The sequence below is a fragment of the Haemorhous mexicanus genome, chromosome 1 (genome assembly GCF_027477595.1).
Source record: "Haemorhous mexicanus isolate bHaeMex1 chromosome 1, bHaeMex1.pri, whole genome shotgun sequence".
Classification (NCBI taxonomy): Eukaryota; Metazoa; Chordata; class Aves; order Passeriformes; family Fringillidae; genus Haemorhous; species Haemorhous mexicanus.
The window spans coordinates 72,770,866-72,788,397 of NC_082341.1; the positions used below are offsets into that span (position 1 = coordinate 72,770,866).

A 17,532-nucleotide genomic window follows, 5' to 3' on the forward strand; every position below is an offset into this window, starting at 1 on the left:
CTCATTAGAATAGACTGTTTGGAATACAAGTGGGAAATGTGCTGAATTAAAACTGAATTTAGCACGGCTTCTGTAGTGACAGAGGCAAAATTTTGTCCTTGACATGTCACAGAACTCTTAAAGCCCCTTGGTTTATGACATCAGCCAAAAAAAAGCAACTTGCATGTGTTTGCCTTACTAAAAATGACGAAAACCATTTAAACAAAAAACCCAAGAAGGGGACAATCCAATTAGCCAGCCTGCATGTTCAGCAACATTATTATGGTTGCCTGACAACCACTGGGAGGTGTGCCTAAAGCCAAGTAAAAGGATGAATGAAAAGATCCGTGTCAGACTCTGATAGATGGGAGGAAGTTTCTTTTCTGGCACGGCTTATACCAGGACATTTTATCTGGACTTAATTTTCCCTTCATTAAGGATTGAGTCCTTTATTTGTGTGAGAAGACTTTTATATAACTTGGCAATGGAGCAAAACTGCACCCATGAGTGCTGCTATTCCACATAAAAGTAATCTCCAGCAGCATGTGCCAGTGTATCCATAGCCTCTGCATCGGCCCATTCCTACCTCAGAGAACTTTGTCCTCCTCCAAGCAGGAAACATGGAGAGCAAATGCATCAAGAATTAAAAGAGTTTTAATAACAAGACTGAAAAATCCCTAGCAGCTACTGCAATCATCTGGCGCACACAGCATTGCCTAAATCAAACTCATTTCACTGACTAAAATTCAGCTGAAAATGTAAGCAGTGCCTTTGTATGGTACTTCAGTGAGGGCTGCTGAGTCCCAAAGGCAGGCTGTAAACACATATAGCATTTCTACAGGCTTGCAGCAAGCAAGGGAATGCTGTACTCTCTAGTGGTATTTTGGTGCAATGATGGCAGGAGAAAAACATAGAAAAACACTGCCAGAGTTATCACAAATTTTGAACATCCTGTGCCATGCTGGAGGCAGAAGAAGTTTGGAACAAAGTTAGATGGAGACTAAAGGAAATCTTGCAATCAAATTACTGCTGCAGGGGAAAAAATGCTACTGTGCAGAAACAATGACTAGTCTATCTTTAAAGGAAGAACTGTAAATTAAAAAGGGTAAGTTAAAAAGGGCTGCTAGCCAGAAAAAAAAAAAAATGCACATTTTAAACACTATACGTTCATACCCCTTTATTTTGAAAGAAAGGACTTAAAAATCTTGAACCTAGAACTGAGATCTTAAAAATCTTGAACCTAGACATTAATCCTACATTTATCTTCAAGATGACTGTAGATTTAGGGCACAGATATACTGCCTTAAAATTTGGGGTGTTTCTGTGGTGGAACAGCTGTCCCACATCATCCTCAAAGTTAGCTGCTAATACAAATAAGAGTGCTCCAAGCACTGGACTCTGAGCCTTTAGAATATTTTCTCCCAGTATTTAGGCAAGTACAAAAAAAGTAAAAATGGGAAGATTAAGTCAAAATAACTCAGCTGCTGGAGAAACACCAAAATGTAACCTTTCCAATTTTCAAGCCAACCATGAAAAAAGAATTAACTCATTTAACAAGCACAGCGAGGCTACAGCCTTTACCTGTGCCACTCTGCAGTCTCAAAAGGATAATCTCAGGGCTTTTGTCCACTAAACAATCTACTAGAAGATCCCAAGCACAATATTGAGATAAAATTACAGAAGATCAAACTAAGAGAGCAAAGAGGACTGGGGCAGCAGGTTGTAAAGGAAGCTATGAAATACAATAACTCCAGTGTCATGTTCAGCTTCAAGGTTTTCTGCATACATTCTTGTGCATAGCTGCCCTAGGTCAAAGAGGAGGAGAGGAAAAAAAGTTCCCCCACTCAACATACCTGGATTACATCTCTACTACTCTAATGTATGTTGTAATGTGTGCTTATTAAAAGTCTTTGGTGAGTAATCTAACTACTCAGGACACAAACTGAAGTGGTTAACAGGTCTATGTAGTGCATACGTGAGGATGAATAGTACATGCAGTATTGGATACACTCATACAAAATGTACATCAAAAAATCCACAAAAGAAAGTTCATTGTTGAATCACATTTACAGAAATGCTGAAAGATAGACACCATAGTCTTAGTTACAGTTACACTAATTTAGGACATCTGGCCGGAAAGAGGAATTTTCTTCCCCTGTTGCAAACATGTTCATCTAGAAAATGCTAAAGTAATATTTCTTTCCATGGAGCACTGTCAAGTGCAGAACATTGAGCAAATGCCTGCTAGTTTGGCTCAGTAAAGTTAAGATCTAAGTCTACCTCTCATCTTTGGCTACTCACTTCACACTACACACATCACAAACGTGCCGGTGCATTTCTGTTATGGAGCACTGCCACGCTGCACATTTAAAATGCTGCATTGTTTATCGTGCTTCTTATATCTAGACAGATTTACCAGTCAGTCACACCAGTATCATTTGTATATCACATCAATATAAATAAGGTAGGAGAGAAGTATTTTACAGACTCAAGATTTCTATTGCAGCTGAGTTAGCAAAGTATCAGGCTTCCAACTGATTTTACAGAGCAACATCTTTGCTGTTTTCTCACATCCAAATCTTTACTCTTATCAGAAGCAGGCACACACATCCATGCTGCCCACATGGCATTGCTAGAACGAAAAAAAAGGCACAACATTGCTTGTTTGAGGCACGCCAATGTAATAACCTCATATCAAGTCCATACATATGCTTTTCGTCCTTCTTCCATGGTCCCAGACTTTGTTATCTCTTAGTAAAAGTCAACCCAAATGAAGAACAGCATCTCTCAATACACTATGCTCAGTTAGCTTACTAAGCTTTCTATTGTAATGGCCAATACATAAACACTCACTTTGCTGAACAAAAATAGCCCTGCTTTAAGCTAGAGCAAAATGTTGACATGTCAACCCTTGGATTTAAACACGCAATATGACTGAACACTAATTGCCCTAATTGAGTCAAAAACTGCCCACTTATTTAATCCTGAAGCTGCCACTTCAGGAAGGGCTTTAGTTTGACATATGAAAAATAAGGAGAGGGACTAACAAGAGAAGTTTGTATCACAGCAGAGCAATGAACTGACAGGCTAATTTCAAATTCAGCTCTACCTGGTGTGAACAGCAGAGGAATTTCCATTACACAGTACAGCATTTGTGTTTCACTATGTTTGGGGCAAGGGGAATAGTGTATTCCAACTGGTGGTCATACACCATCACTGAAATCCAGCCATAACAGGGTCATCTGACAAAACTGCTCGTGCCCTACTCTTACCAAAAACAATTAAAAAGCAGTATTTTACTAGACCTGCAAGGAAAAGCATGGCTTAATAAAGAACTCAGTCTAAGGAAAGCAATCATTTTCCCAAACCTATCTCCAGAACCTGGGCTCTCATGACTGTGCTGTGGTTACAGCTCAATATTATTTTCAAGCACCAATATAAGTGTCCCTCATTTTCAGCATCATTTCTGAGCAGAACAACAGTGTTTGCCTTGCAGTGCTGTGATGTGCTCCCCACATCTTCACAAACACCTGCTACTGTGGCCACTTACTTAACCACAAAGAGAATTTCCCTAAAATTCTGCCATGGCCACTTCCTCCTTGGACATAAAAGGTGCAAATTACTCTCTGCAGTTGTGTTGGATTACTTCCTAAGAGAGTTGCTAGCCTAGTGTCAAAAATACTGTTATAGCATTCCCTTTGGGGAAAGAAAGGTGTCATTGCAAAAGTCCGAAATTAGTAATATAATTCAAATGAACAAATAATCAGATGTTAAGTCAAAATCAGACTACCTCCAAACTTTACAACAATAAAATTTTTATTATATTACATGGTTGGTAAGAGTACCATAAAGACAAGAGAACCAAGCGTATGGTTTTGTTAGTGGAACTACACAATGCAGTTCTCAGTTTCTGCACATACCTACCACACACTGCTTCATACGGGGAGAAAGACTGACCTCAGAGGAAGGACAAAATTCTTAGGAAAAAGTAGTGGAAATATATTCACTTCCTCTCTACTGGAAATTTATAATGGAAATACAAAAGGGGTGGACTTCCAAACTGAAACATGTTTAACTACATGAAAAGAAACCCCTTACTTTGGAAGCCATATTCAGAAAAACTAGACAAGTAAATTGGAGACTGATACAAAAAACTGGATTCCATATATATGTTCACTTGTTGAAACATTACTTGGAAGAGAGACTGCTATACTTAGCCTTACAGTTCACTAAAGTGAATCCAATTAATCCAAATGCAATTTCTACTTTTAGACTACACTATTTTAAAAGCATGTATCTCTTACTGCCATTCATTTTTCTCATACCACTATTAAGTTCACTGTTCCAATTTAAAACATATAATTAAAAAAAAATCAAAGTGTTTCAGGCATTAAAGCAATTTTGCAATTGTCCCCACTTAGTCATTTGCAGAGATTTAATTTTATGATTTAATTTTTCTAATTAAATGTCACTAATTTTTGCTGTGTGTTCACGAGGGCACTTTCTTGACATCACAAAGATACACAGGAGTTAAGGAGAAGACAGTCATGAAGGCTTGGAAGGATGCACTAACAAAAGCAAACTCTTCTGTTCAATGTCTTTACAAGTCAGATAAAACAAAAGCAGTGAAGTTACGTAAACAACAAACTACAATGCCATCTTTAGCATTGCAATTATTTTTTAAAAAAATTCCAAAGCTACAGAGATGAGAAAATAAGTGTAGCATTAAAATACAGCAAGCACTGGATGGGGTTTGTTACTAGCAGACTTCTGGTTGTCAATACCACACCAACCTTTCCTCTTGCCCTGCTGCTTAGATAGCTGCACTTCAGTGCTTGACTTGAAGTGAAAGAGAAGAAACTATATAAAAGTAAGGTTTCCTCCTGTCCAAGACCAACAAAATTGTGAGAAGAAGCTCCCCACATCTTCACACACCATGGAACAAGCAAAGCTAGCGTGCTACACATACTAGGATTCATTTGAATATCAAAAAAAGCCCACCCAAAACCCAAACCACTAATCCCTCCCAAAAAAACCCCCAACAATCTGCCCATAAAAAACCCCAAAAAAACACTCACCAAACCCCGTAAACAACAACAACAAAAAAACCCCAAACAAACAAAAAAAAAGCCAAAGGAGAAAAAAAAAAAAACCCAACTCAAAACCCAAACATACACCCCCCAAAATAAAGCAGGGTGGGGAAGGGGAAGGAGAAAGCTCAAATCTTTTCCAGTGCCCCTGCGGGGCCTGACAAGGGAGTAGATTTATAATTGACATTCATTAAATCATCCAATTTCCTCCAGTAACCTCAGTTTCATACACTAACAGCAATAATCACAAGGAGTACCTCAAGGCACTTCGAGGCCAACCAAGTGGCAGGCTGGAGGCCTTCCTCCCTGCTCCTCAACCTCTAGGCACAAGCTAAGATCAAGCTGCATCTCCTGCTGACTTCCAGCAACCTTGCCTGCTGGGTTCATACCAGTTAGGCTGGCAATACTGGCTCTCCCTTGCTTCCAAGTGTTCTCTAAACAAAGATTGCATTTTAAATTACCTCCTTATTGCACAATGAATTTGTAAGGACAATTTAATTTGAGGTTGTCTGAAATCCTGGGCTTTCAGATTAAAATTGGAAGCTGCAAGGGATTTCAGAAACACTTGCATCAGTAATTCAGAGTGCTCTAGCCTTCTCATAACCTAGAGATTTATCTTCAAACTTCTGCCAGGAGCCCCAAAGAGCTCCACCTGAGATGCCACAGAAGGCAGTGCATTTCTATAAGGGCTCTGGGAGAGAAACTATACCAACTCATCTTAAGATAAAAATCTATATAATCACTGTTAACAATTAACAACCACAATCAGAATAATAATTAATTCTTTAGATAAAACTGGCAAGCATAATTTTATTTATTTTTAAAACAACTTTGTGTCTTATTACATCTCCCTTTTCTTTTCCTTATTTTTCTTTTAAATCTGCAAGTCTTATCTTAAAAATCCACATACTGATAACTTACTTTTCAACATTAACAAGAAAATAATATTCTTGATGCCAACCAATTTTTTCAACAACACCAACTGAAACAATTTCATATAAAGTGTTCTCAGTACAGTGAAACAGAGCAACAGTAAATAAAGACTATGGTCTATTCTTGTGCCTCATCTCAGAGCAACAGTACTCTGCTAAATTAGCAAGCCTGAACTCTTCGCATTTCAGCAGGGGAATCTCCTCTCTTCTCCAAAGAGAAACATCCTTTCCTGAAGTTCTAAAAATGATTCTGTGAGGGAGAACAAGTAGGATCATTTGCTACTTTTTTCAGTACAGATGAATTTTAAGATGGCTTACTTGTTTATATAGCATGAAATATGTATTCCCTGATAAGCAGGAAAAAAATAGAGGTTGCTGTATTTACCTTTCAATATTCAGAGTGTTGAGTTACGGAAGTTCACAAAAGGTGGCTGAGTGGACAGTAAAGCAAGTAGAGGTGCAGCTACTGGGAAAAAAGTACAGCTACACTTCTTTACACCTTCAGATGCCATGTAATGATCAGGACTAAACATTTTATTATAAATGCAACAAATTATATTATTTTAACAACTGAAAGAAGCAACTGTGAAAACAAAAACAAAAATGCCTTTTTTCCTCAATAGATTCCTGACCATAGCTGCCATGATGGTGCACTAGTCAGCACATCATTACTATGACACAGCTGCTTGCAAATCTACTCAGTGGGTGGCTGAAAAGTTGGTATTCTATTGCGTCTTTGACACACTTGTTCTGAAATCCAGCATTCATTAAATTACCAACCAAAGTGATTTATTGAGAGGAACTGCAGCACCAAGAACTGCTTATAGTTAAACTAATTTTCCTAGACTGCCTTGCTTACTAGGTTTTACTTTAAAATTGTACCAGGAAGGGCAGGTATGTAAATGCCAATGTGTTTTGTTCAAAACATCCAAGCATATGGCTATTTTGGAGCCTTAAATACTTGTATGCTTGATTGAGTGGCGCCGTGCCTCCAACTTAGCAATTGAGAATTTTGCAGAAAAGCCAACAGTACCTAATCAGAACAGCAGAGATTCTGTACTTGCTTTCCTGTGATTTGAAACGACACAGTGAACAAAAAAAGACTTATAGTTTATTCAGTGAAGTTTTACCTTGTGCAACTCCTATAAATCTGAAAATGGCTTTATGGAATTGGTTTAAAAAAGAAAAAATAAATAAATCAGATGTGTGTTCACAGGAACAATGAGCTTCACTTTACACATATTTTGATACCGGATTTCACTAACAATTTCAAAACGTATGGTGCTCTTCTCTTTCTAGATATTTGTGCATTTACTCACTAGAGAAAAGCAGACTTACTAGCAGTCAAGCTGGGTCAAAGCTTTTGGGGAACACAAGTGCATCTTGAGTTTTCCCTCCCAAAGGAGAAGTCAGTTCTGTTTTTCTTAGGGCAGGAAGGAGAATGGCTTGGGAATACACTCCAGGGTCAGGCTCATGCTTTTGCTGCAGTATGGAAGCAAAACCAATGGGGCATCACTTTTCCGTACCCTCAGCAGGAACTACTGCTACTTCACAGAGCACTTCCCACTGGCACAGCAATGGAAAAAGTGGCAACAGCTTCCTCCAGCTACTCACTGTCTGGGTGATGCCACCTGTCCTGGATGAAGATAAGGCTGGAGGACATCAAGCAGACAAAGGGAAACATCAAACAGGAGTTTCTGATGCACCAACTCAGATACACCAAAACAGAGCTGTGTAGCCTATTTTTTTTTTTTCTCCAGAAGATCCCAGATCTGCCTCATGCCTTTTTGCCAAGCTCAAAGCAATAAGGCAGAGCAGAATATTACTTGCTTACAGAATAGGGCCAGCTCACAGAAGAATGGGAGACAACCAGTTTTGCACCACCTCAGGTAAATGCCACTTCTCCAGATTCTCCTCATCTCAGAAGAATCTCAGAAAACAGGAGAGTTATATTTTGTCACCTGAACTCTCTCTCTTTTATGTTCAACCTCATGTTAGTAAGAAAAAATTTAATGGTTTGTTGACTATCAGCAAGACTCATCAGCTGTTCCTACAACTGCAATACCAAGAGAACATTAAACAGAGAATGAACATTGCTATCACATTAATTATCAATGCTTTCTAATCCCAAACAGAATTAGTTGCAGGTACATGGACAAATCCAAATCTATTCCAAACAGAAATTCACTGTAGGTACATGGACAAAGCATAATCAAGTATCTCCTTTAGACTTTCTGATATTTAAAAAGGAAAAATTATAAGAAGTCATTAAAATAAGAGACACTGATTATTTGTCCATGTTCATCGCTAGCTTGTGCTAAAATTCCATTTGCTATCTGGAGACCTTTGCTGACATTCACAGTCCAGTCAGAATTCCTCTCTAGACTGTGCTCATAATGTCTTGGAATAGCTGCCTGCTTTGTTTGTGAAGCAGACTTGCTGGGTTCATTCATCTTTCATTATGCCAGATTTTTTGTTTTTCCAAAATGAAATTGGAATGATATAAAAATACAACAGCCCACATAATCCATCTTGTACTTTTCAGTTGTTTTTCAAAGAGGAAGGGATTTAGAACTGTGGTTTAAAACATTTTGTTTGAACAGGACCATCCACAAATACAATCCTGAAGTACTTTGCAATTCACTTACCACTCAAATTAAAATCACAGCTTTATATTCAGTATGGGAACATTTATCTCTATGAACACAGAAAGGCTTCTGATTCCACAGAACACATACATTAAATCATTCAGAGCACCAATCATGCTGCTGTCTACCCATTTGTTACACTCTTGGATGAGCTGCAGTGGAAAGAACTGGAAGGTCACAGATACTAAGAAAGAAGATTTAGGATTGAGCAGAGTAGAAGGAAGGCAGGAACCAGACTGAACTTAAGAAATCAGGGCTTCCTTTGCTTGGGGGGGCTAACAAAAAACTTCTTCACTTGGTCACATGCAGTACTGTTCCTACCTAGAATGGCTGCCTTTGATGGGCAGCTCACCAACTCATACTCACACAAGTCAAAGGCTGAAGAACTACAGTCTGGCCTCAGTAGGTAGATAAAAACACATTATGAAAATTGCATTTTGAGCTGAAAATATCCTTCTATTTACAAGAAAAACATGAAGTTTCTTATAAAAGCCAGTCTGTTTCCAACACACAAAGTTAACCAATTACTGCAGCATAACAGTAAGGCCAATGTTCCCCAAGAGGAGGTAGTAATTTTTAGGGAAGTTCCTGCAGATCATGGCTGCAAAGACGGAGGAAGAGTAATAGAATCATACTTCTTTACCTTTGTAATTCACTAAGCGCTCTACTTGTGGATGGGCTGGGGTTTAGCCTCAGGAAGTTCTGCTTTAAATTGAGATGAGTGAGGTCTTGGCTATAAAACAGGTTGGCAGGCAGGTGCTCCAGGCTGCAGCATGAAAGATCCACTGAGCTGATGCGTTGTGAGGCAACCTGGAAGTCAAGTACAACACCAATATATTAATATAGTAATAAAAAAAAGAACATTTCCTTCATCCCTAGCAGCACAAGATAAACTGTATTTTAAGCACAGCAGAAGCCAGTGTTGGCATATATAGCTGATCTAACACAGTTTACATAATTGCTGCAAGTTATGCCATGATCTCTTTCTTGGCCTTGGTGCTTAAACCAGGTTCACAGACAACTAGCAGGGAGAAAAAAGCAAAGGTTTGTCAAATTATTATGTGAAATGAATCCATTTTCACTTATGAAGTTATGCAATATTTGACAACCAGAAAAAAATTATTTGACATGAGCTTTAGTTTAGTCCTTTGGGTAGCACTGCCTCCTTCAAGTAAGCGGAAGTGAGGACTTAGCAGTCATCACCACTCTATTGGTTTCATATGTCCAAGATGGGTATTAAATGGCAGAAGAAGAGCTATCCCATTTACCCCTTACTGAAGAGAAAAAATAACCCAGCAGCAAAGCACCAAGCACTCATCTCTTCTCAATGAATTAGAAGACTATCCAAAAATGATAAAAAATATGACAAAAACAAAACTGAGATTTGGAGGCTTAACACTGTTTTCTAGAAAGAGGAAAGTAAAACAAACACAATCTATAGAGGCTAAAAAAAATCATATCAAGTAGCACTATATACATACACAGCTAGAGTCATTCCACAGAGGCCTATAGGCAATTTCTTCAAGTAATGGCAACACTGCCCTTTCCCATATCTCTAGGATACACCTCAGCGAACTACATCTTCCTGTTTCACTGATTTACTAGACTTTACTAAAAATAAATAAAAAATCACCAGCAAAATCAAAACCAAACCAAGGCTGCTGCAATGTAGAATGCTTACATTTTCTGTCATACACTACTAGAAATGTGTGTTCTTTCACAAAGCAGTGTCACAGACATGCTACATGGCAAAGCACCACCACATGGTAATGCAAGGCAGTGGGGATGGTGGGCAAGGAAGAGGAGCCAAATGATAGAAGAAAGAGAGGCATTTTTGGAGCAGGCATGGCTGGGTCAAAGGAAGAGAAGCAAACAACTTCACCACCATTTTAGATTTCTGGGTCCACACCAACAGTGCTCAAATAGTTATGGTGTCATGTCAGCTGCTCACACCAAAAGCAGCTATTGTTTCACTGGCCTTTTATGCTGGGATTCTGGAGGTACAAATACCACAACTAAGGGGCAAAAAGAGGAAAAGACCCAACAACTCCTAATCAATGCCCAGTGAATAAGAGCTTCTCAGCTCTGATGAAGGCCACAGCACTCAACCTTCTGGGCAGAGATAGAGTTCCTGCTACAAGGCACTCTGAAACTAAAGGCATCAGGTGTTGAGGAGGTAGCTTGCCACTGAAAGGAAGACCACAGAAATTCTTTTTCCTCTCCAATGCAAGGTACACAGGACAAGTGGTTGCTATCATAAACACACAGTCCTAAGTGTCAAGGGGAACAGACAGTGCAGTGTTTTTCTCCAACGCAACCATTAATAATCCAGTCCTCCCACATCCATTAAAACGCATGAAGTTTTGTTACTCAATTAGTTCAGTCCTTTTGTTACTGTAGCTAGTATTTTTCTTCCCCTTGTAGTATGAGACAAGAATCATTCATAGGCTATACTGAGCAGTCATCTCTGAATGCTGGGTACTCAGTCTGTTTATGCCCTGCACTGTACAGCTCTGACTGTACTGCTGACACCCGTTAAATTAAAAGGAGGAATGTTTGATTTCAGGTGTAACACTTGTATATGCTGTTGCTCCAACTACTTGTTTGGAATGTGATATGAATAGCAATAATCAACCCAGCAGTGCTTAGCAAGGCTCATTACTCTAAAAATATCTCAAGAACCAGAAATGGTAATTCTGAGTGGGAATCATGATAACACAGGCAAACAAAATCAAATATACAAATTCTACTGTTGCCCAAAAAAAGCATGCAAATCCTTTCTTAAAACTGTCAGTCCCTGAAAAATAAATCTAGTTAAAAGTAATTTTGTTTTTACAGGCTATATGCACTTGTTATTTTTTTGTATGACTTTTTTTAAAATGGAACACTTTATTATACAAAGCATTTAATTAATATTTTCATGCAATTGACAAATATTGAATGATGTTTCTACCGGAGAGATAACTAAAAGTTAAAAACATTCTTTCAAAAGGTCTCAGTTCCGGAATCAACTGTAATTTTATCAAAGTCTTTCTGTTACCAAACAGTACTCTAAGAATTAACTCCCAAATTGTTACAAGGAAGGCTCATATAAACACACATAGTTATTCTCACAGGCCAGGATAAAACTTTTCTCTTTCCATTGCTCAATACTGTTCTATAACAAATTCCTACAGAATAGAACAACAAGATGAAAACCAAAGAAGACATAAAGACCAAAGAACATAATTTTAATACTTTCTTTCATTGACCAGAAATTTTCATTAGGTAATTTGTAGCTGAATACCAAAATTCTGACATCATGTTGTTCTGAAATCCATCAATCTTGCAATTGTCTGCAAATGACTTGAACATAGCAGGACTGCACATGATTGAGTTTGGTATTGTTTATTAAAAGCAAAGACTTTTTTTCTAAAAGATGATGCAGTTCTTTAATAAAGCACTGTGTTTCCCTGACTCACTGTGGAGAATCACTGCAGAGATAAGCTGATAAAAGGTGGGAAAATGCTGAGTAGGATATCCTTCACACTCAAAGAATAAAATGCATCTGGAGAAAAGGACATTATCTGCAGAAAGTCATGCTTCCACTGGAAGCAAACAAAACCAAAAAATTCCACTATAAATAAATATCCCAGCAAGTTATCTGGGTTGTGTTCAACACATCCATGCTCCTACAAAAATTGTGAAGAGAGATGGTGTGGTAGCACTGCTAGAGGGAAAGGCTTTCTGGATACACAAGGAACCAGCATTCAGCACCTGTTATGGTTTGTTTGGTGTTTTCTTGTGGAAAACTCTTAAGTATAGCTGTTTGATATGGTATATGTACACATATATAGAAATAAAACCACAAGCAGCACAATTCAAAACTCCACAGCCAGAAGCCGCCATGGCCCAAACCAATCCCTCTCAAATGTCTTCTCATCATATCCCAAACTGCACAGACCCCTCACACTTGCATCACATGAAACCACTGCTGCATTTCCTAACACAGAGGAAATGGCTGGGGTAATGACCTTCTCACAAGATGGTACATCACAAGCTCTCAATGACAGGAGCTACAGCAAGGAGCTGTAGAGTCAAGGCTTGTCTCTGCAAGACATGCAACATTTGACACTCATGCAGCTCAAACACAAAGCAAGATCTCACACTTCTCTGAAGTCTGTTCTTCAGTTGGGATATTTAACCATCAAAATATGAAATATGCTGCTTTCTCCATTCCCTGGATATGATTTTTAAATACTTTACAGTCTGTCATTGTGTTGCAATGTCCCCCACTGTAATACCAGAAGAGTAGTAATGGGATAAGGCCACACTGAACTTTGTACATCAAACCACAAAGTCCAAGGGAAGATTTTTTCCCCCAGTTCCTGCTGCAACCTCAGTTATGCACCCTAGGCCTACACTGTTCTATCTTTTTTTCAATCTTCAGATGAATGTAGCAAACTAACTGCAGTTTTGAAGAAGTGACACACAACGTAGCACATGGACTACAAAAAGCCCTGGGTCTACCCACTGCAAACACCAGAAACCTGTAACTGTGCTTTTAATTTTCCCACAGCAGCAACAAAATGCAGATTTATTCTATAAATACCACCACAAATAATGCTGCTGCAGAGAGCTCTCCCCACCTCGGGCAGCGTGTCTTCCGTTCCTCCCTACCTGAGAGTTGCACACATGCCAAAGAAACAGGAGTCTCCCTAATATGAAAACTCACTTTTACACACGTGTTACTTGGGCCACAATACATCTACAACTATTCCAAAAAGCCAGCAGTACCTCTGATGCCTAGGCAATACTTCAAATAGAAGAGATTTGCCAAAGTGTTCTGATTTTATTTTTTTCTTTACTTATTATTTTTAAAAAGGAAACCGTATTCCAGGACCTATGAAAATACAGTATGGGTTCACTGTAAATCTTTATCAGCTGGCAACAAAAATACAGAAAAAAACTTGCATCAACCCATATTCTTTGTTGCTTTTTGCTACACAGGGCTGAAAAACCACTTTGCTTTGTTCATCAGTATAATGACACCTCTGTCACTGAGCTATGCAACAAGACTGATTATGGTCTTTGTTTTAAATCCTTGGCTATACTACAAAAATGATCTGTTGCTGACAATGAATGTCAGCAATGGGCACAGATGAACCCAGCTGTATGGACAAACACAAGCCTTGTTTACACAAGGACATCTTTTGGTGTGATCTGTGGTGTGAATTTAAACCAATGTAATTATGTCTTTTTCCTGTTTACCCTCATCCCATTACCTATAGTTCTATTCAGATAAGAAATTACTGCTTAGGACTTCAACAGAAGACAAAATAGCAAAACAGCCCACACTGTAGAGGCAGCCAAATTCCCAGTCTGTTTGAACTGAGTTGACAGTGTTAAATTATACCTGCTGTAGACATGCAATACAAAGGCAGTTTAATTTTTCTCCTTTAGGATTTGTTTTTAAACAGTTTGATAATCATCCCATCCCACCGCGACCTGCATAAGCCTTAACTAAACAGTGATACATTGTCTTGAAATACCTAAACTAACTTTGAGCAAACAGGTCTTCCTCACCTCAGAGCTAACCTTGCTTCAAATCCTAATCCTCCTTTCTATTCAAACATCAAAGCCCTGCTCAGCAGAGAGGCCATCTTCAGATCCATCCTCCCTCCATGGAGCTGAAGTCCACAGCCAGGAAGCACATTGGTGCCCCCAGTCACAGCCAAGAGCTGAGGAACTCCTTAGCCTGGTAAACGATCTAATGCCAGAAAACTTAATCAAGGGGAGGGGGGAAAAAACCATTTGCTTTTTCATTAAAGCCATGTATTTTAATTTTTAAATAACAACTGTTAAAATGGGTGCAGCCCAAGGCTAAAAGGGCACTGTCTTTTCTGGCATCTCCTTTTTGTTTTCTTTCAAATGTTAAATTAGATACACGCCAACTCAAGCTAAGGTGCTCGCACAGAAAATATAAAACCCAGCAAAGGGTTTTTTTGAAAGCCTGTCACTCAGATCCACAAACCCAACAGGCACTGCCACAGGTCAGAGCAGTAATTCCCTATTAAGAGCAGGGCAGAAGTGCATGCCAGTGTGGCAGCACTCACAGGGCACTCTTGCTCCATCTCTCCTGTGGAGGTGAAGCAGTCAAAAGCCTCCAGTACAAATTCCTCATGCCAGCAAGACTCAGGGGAACAAAAATAATCTAAACTTGTCACTTCTCTGCTCTCCTTATCTCTGTACAAAGTTTTATAAACAGACAGGTCACTTCTACTTTTGGCCCTTGTGCAAACCTCTAACAACTGAAAACAGCTTTAGCAAACGTGGGTAGGGAGGGGAAAATGGGAAGGGGATTGGAAGTTGGGCTCCCTTACTTTTCATGATAGGAGACCAGAAAAAAATTCATAGATGTGAAAGCTGGTGACCCAAGTTTAGCATAAGATTTTGAGAGCAAGAATTTGACAAAAAAGGTGACATTCATCATCTGTCATTTGGAAATGCTGAGTAGCATCTGAAGTCATTACCAAAATATGAGTACTTTTGCTCCTCCTGGAAGAAAAGTAGTCTTCTTTTAGAGATAATGTACTGGTATCGATATTACCCAGGGAATGATATGAACCCTGTACCCTGGTGGTAGTCACTGGGATGCTCACACTAAGACCCCTGCAAGGACAAGGCTTAAGATGTAACTTAGAGTTAAGTGACAGTAATTAGATGTTGCATTAAGCTACCTATAATTCAGACATGTGAATCTCCATTTGGTGGAGCAAAGAATATTAACATCCTTAGAACAGCCTGACTGAAAATAATTCATTTGTAAATACTGCCAAAAAGGTGACAGTCAAATAAAAATTAAGAAAACCCCCTTTTGCTTCTTACTATTCCTGTTAGATTTATTATTTAACAGACAAGCTGCTGTATTGCCAAGCACACAGACTTTGCAACGAGCAGCCCTCCCAGCAAGGACTTTCTTTCAGCATTTTTCATTTCAGCATGGGAAAATCATGCAGCAGATCCTCATGGAAGAAATGCTAAAGCACATACAATGACACTAAGTGCAAATCATGCCTGGCCAATCTGGTGGCCTTTTTATGACAGAGTGACTGCAGCAGTCAGCAAGGGAAGACCAACCCCTGTCACCCACCTGGACCTCTCTAAGCCCTTCAGCACAGTCCCACACAACATCCTTATCTCCAAACCATGAAGACATGGATTTGAAGGGTGGACTATTTAGCAGATAAGGAATTGGTGGATGGATGCAGCCAAAGCTGTGGATAATGGCTCTCTGTCAGGTGGAGGGTAGTGGCCCTCAGGATCACAGGTCTCGCAACTGGTGCTCTTCAATGTCTTTGTCAATGACATACTGAGATCAAGTGCACTCTCAGCAAGCTTACAGATAACACAACAGAAGGAAGAGAAGCCATCCAGAGGGATCTGGACAAACTTGAAAAGTGGGCCCGCAAGAGCTCATGAAGTTTAGGAAGTCCGAGTCCCAGGAGCTGCACCAGGGTCAGGAGACGACCCCAGATGTAAGTACAGACTGGTAGAAGTCATCACTGAGAGCAGCTTGGGGTTCTGGTTGATGGAAAGCAAGACATGAGCCAACAACGTGCACTCACAGCCAGGAAGGCCAACTGCAGGCTGGGCTGCATGAAAAGAGATGCGGCCAGGAGGTCAAGGGAGAGGATTCTCCCTTTCTACTCTGCCCTTGTGAGACCCCACCTGGAGTTCTGCAACCAGGTCTAAGGTCTCTAACATAATAAAGACATGAACTTTTTAAAGCATGTTCAGAGGAAGGCCACAAAGATAATCCAAGGTTGCTCAGAGATGCTGCAAATGCCCTGTCTCTGAAAGTGTTCAAAGTCAGATTCTATGGGGCTTTGAGTAACCTGGTCTACTGGAAGGTGTCTCTGCCCATGGTGGGAATTTTGGGACTATATAATCTTTAAGATCTCTTCCAACTCAAACCATTCTAAGATATACTATAGATTTCAGACTCTTGCCAGTAAGACTTACACTGGAAGTTCACTTGTCTGAGTCTCCCCAGTCCCACATGGAGAAGGTGGTAGGATTTTTTTTTTGTGTGAGTTAAGCAAGAGATTATGCTAGGTCCTCCACTGCTGATCTAGGTTCTTTGACACAGCTGTATCATATGGATTAATTCCACAATGAGATGAACTCTTTTCATGCCATTATTCCACTGTAACTCAGAAAGGCCTTCTGACCCAAGTGTTTAGTAATACAAATAATCATAGATATAGCTCTACTGGCCTGTGGCCAAAAACTGGTCCCCAGCACTCATTCCCTCTTCTCCTTGGAGATTTTATTCCTTCTCCACTAACTATAGAAGAGGCCTAAGGAGAGTAAATGTCCCTAAAGTTAGGTTTTGCTAATAATTCCTCTCCTTTCTTCCTTGCCGCTGGACTTTGCCTGGCAAGTCTTTCAGTGTTACAGCCATGCAGCTGTAACATTTCAAGATCAGCTCCATTATCACACCTTACACACACCAAAATTCTGTGCACTATGTCAGTCCCTGCAATCCCCTCCTGTCCTATGGGATGTGCTCACTGCGGACACTTGGTTCCCCTGAGCTTCATTAAGAGTAACTTTACATTAATTCTCCCGCTTGTTTCTACTCTTTCACTTCCAGAGATTACTGAAAACACTTTGGAATCCTTCTGGATCAAACACACCTTAAAAGATAACATATACAACACCTAACTGAGATTACAAGTAATGCTTTCCTGTAATTATGCAAGAGCTGCACAAATTCAGCTTCAACAATACCAGAACCTGATTTAGAGGCTTCAAAAGACAGTACTTGAGTACTATTCCAGATGTGTGGGCGATACCTAGTTTTCTGTTCTCACTCCTGGCTGCAGTACTTCAATAACC

General features: G+C 39.5%; 1 protein-coding gene across 1 annotated transcript in view; it reads right to left on the minus strand.

Annotated features, from left to right (window-relative positions):
- Positions 1-17,532, minus strand: part of PHLPP1 (PH domain and leucine rich repeat protein phosphatase 1) — a 135,993-nt gene that overhangs the window by 36,130 nt on the left and 82,331 nt on the right. The window contains exon 4 of the mRNA XM_059854038.1: positions 9,293-9,459. Within this exon, the coding sequence (XP_059710021.1) occupies positions 9,293-9,459 (167 nt within the window). The remainder of the gene's footprint in view (positions 1-9,292; positions 9,460-17,532) is intronic.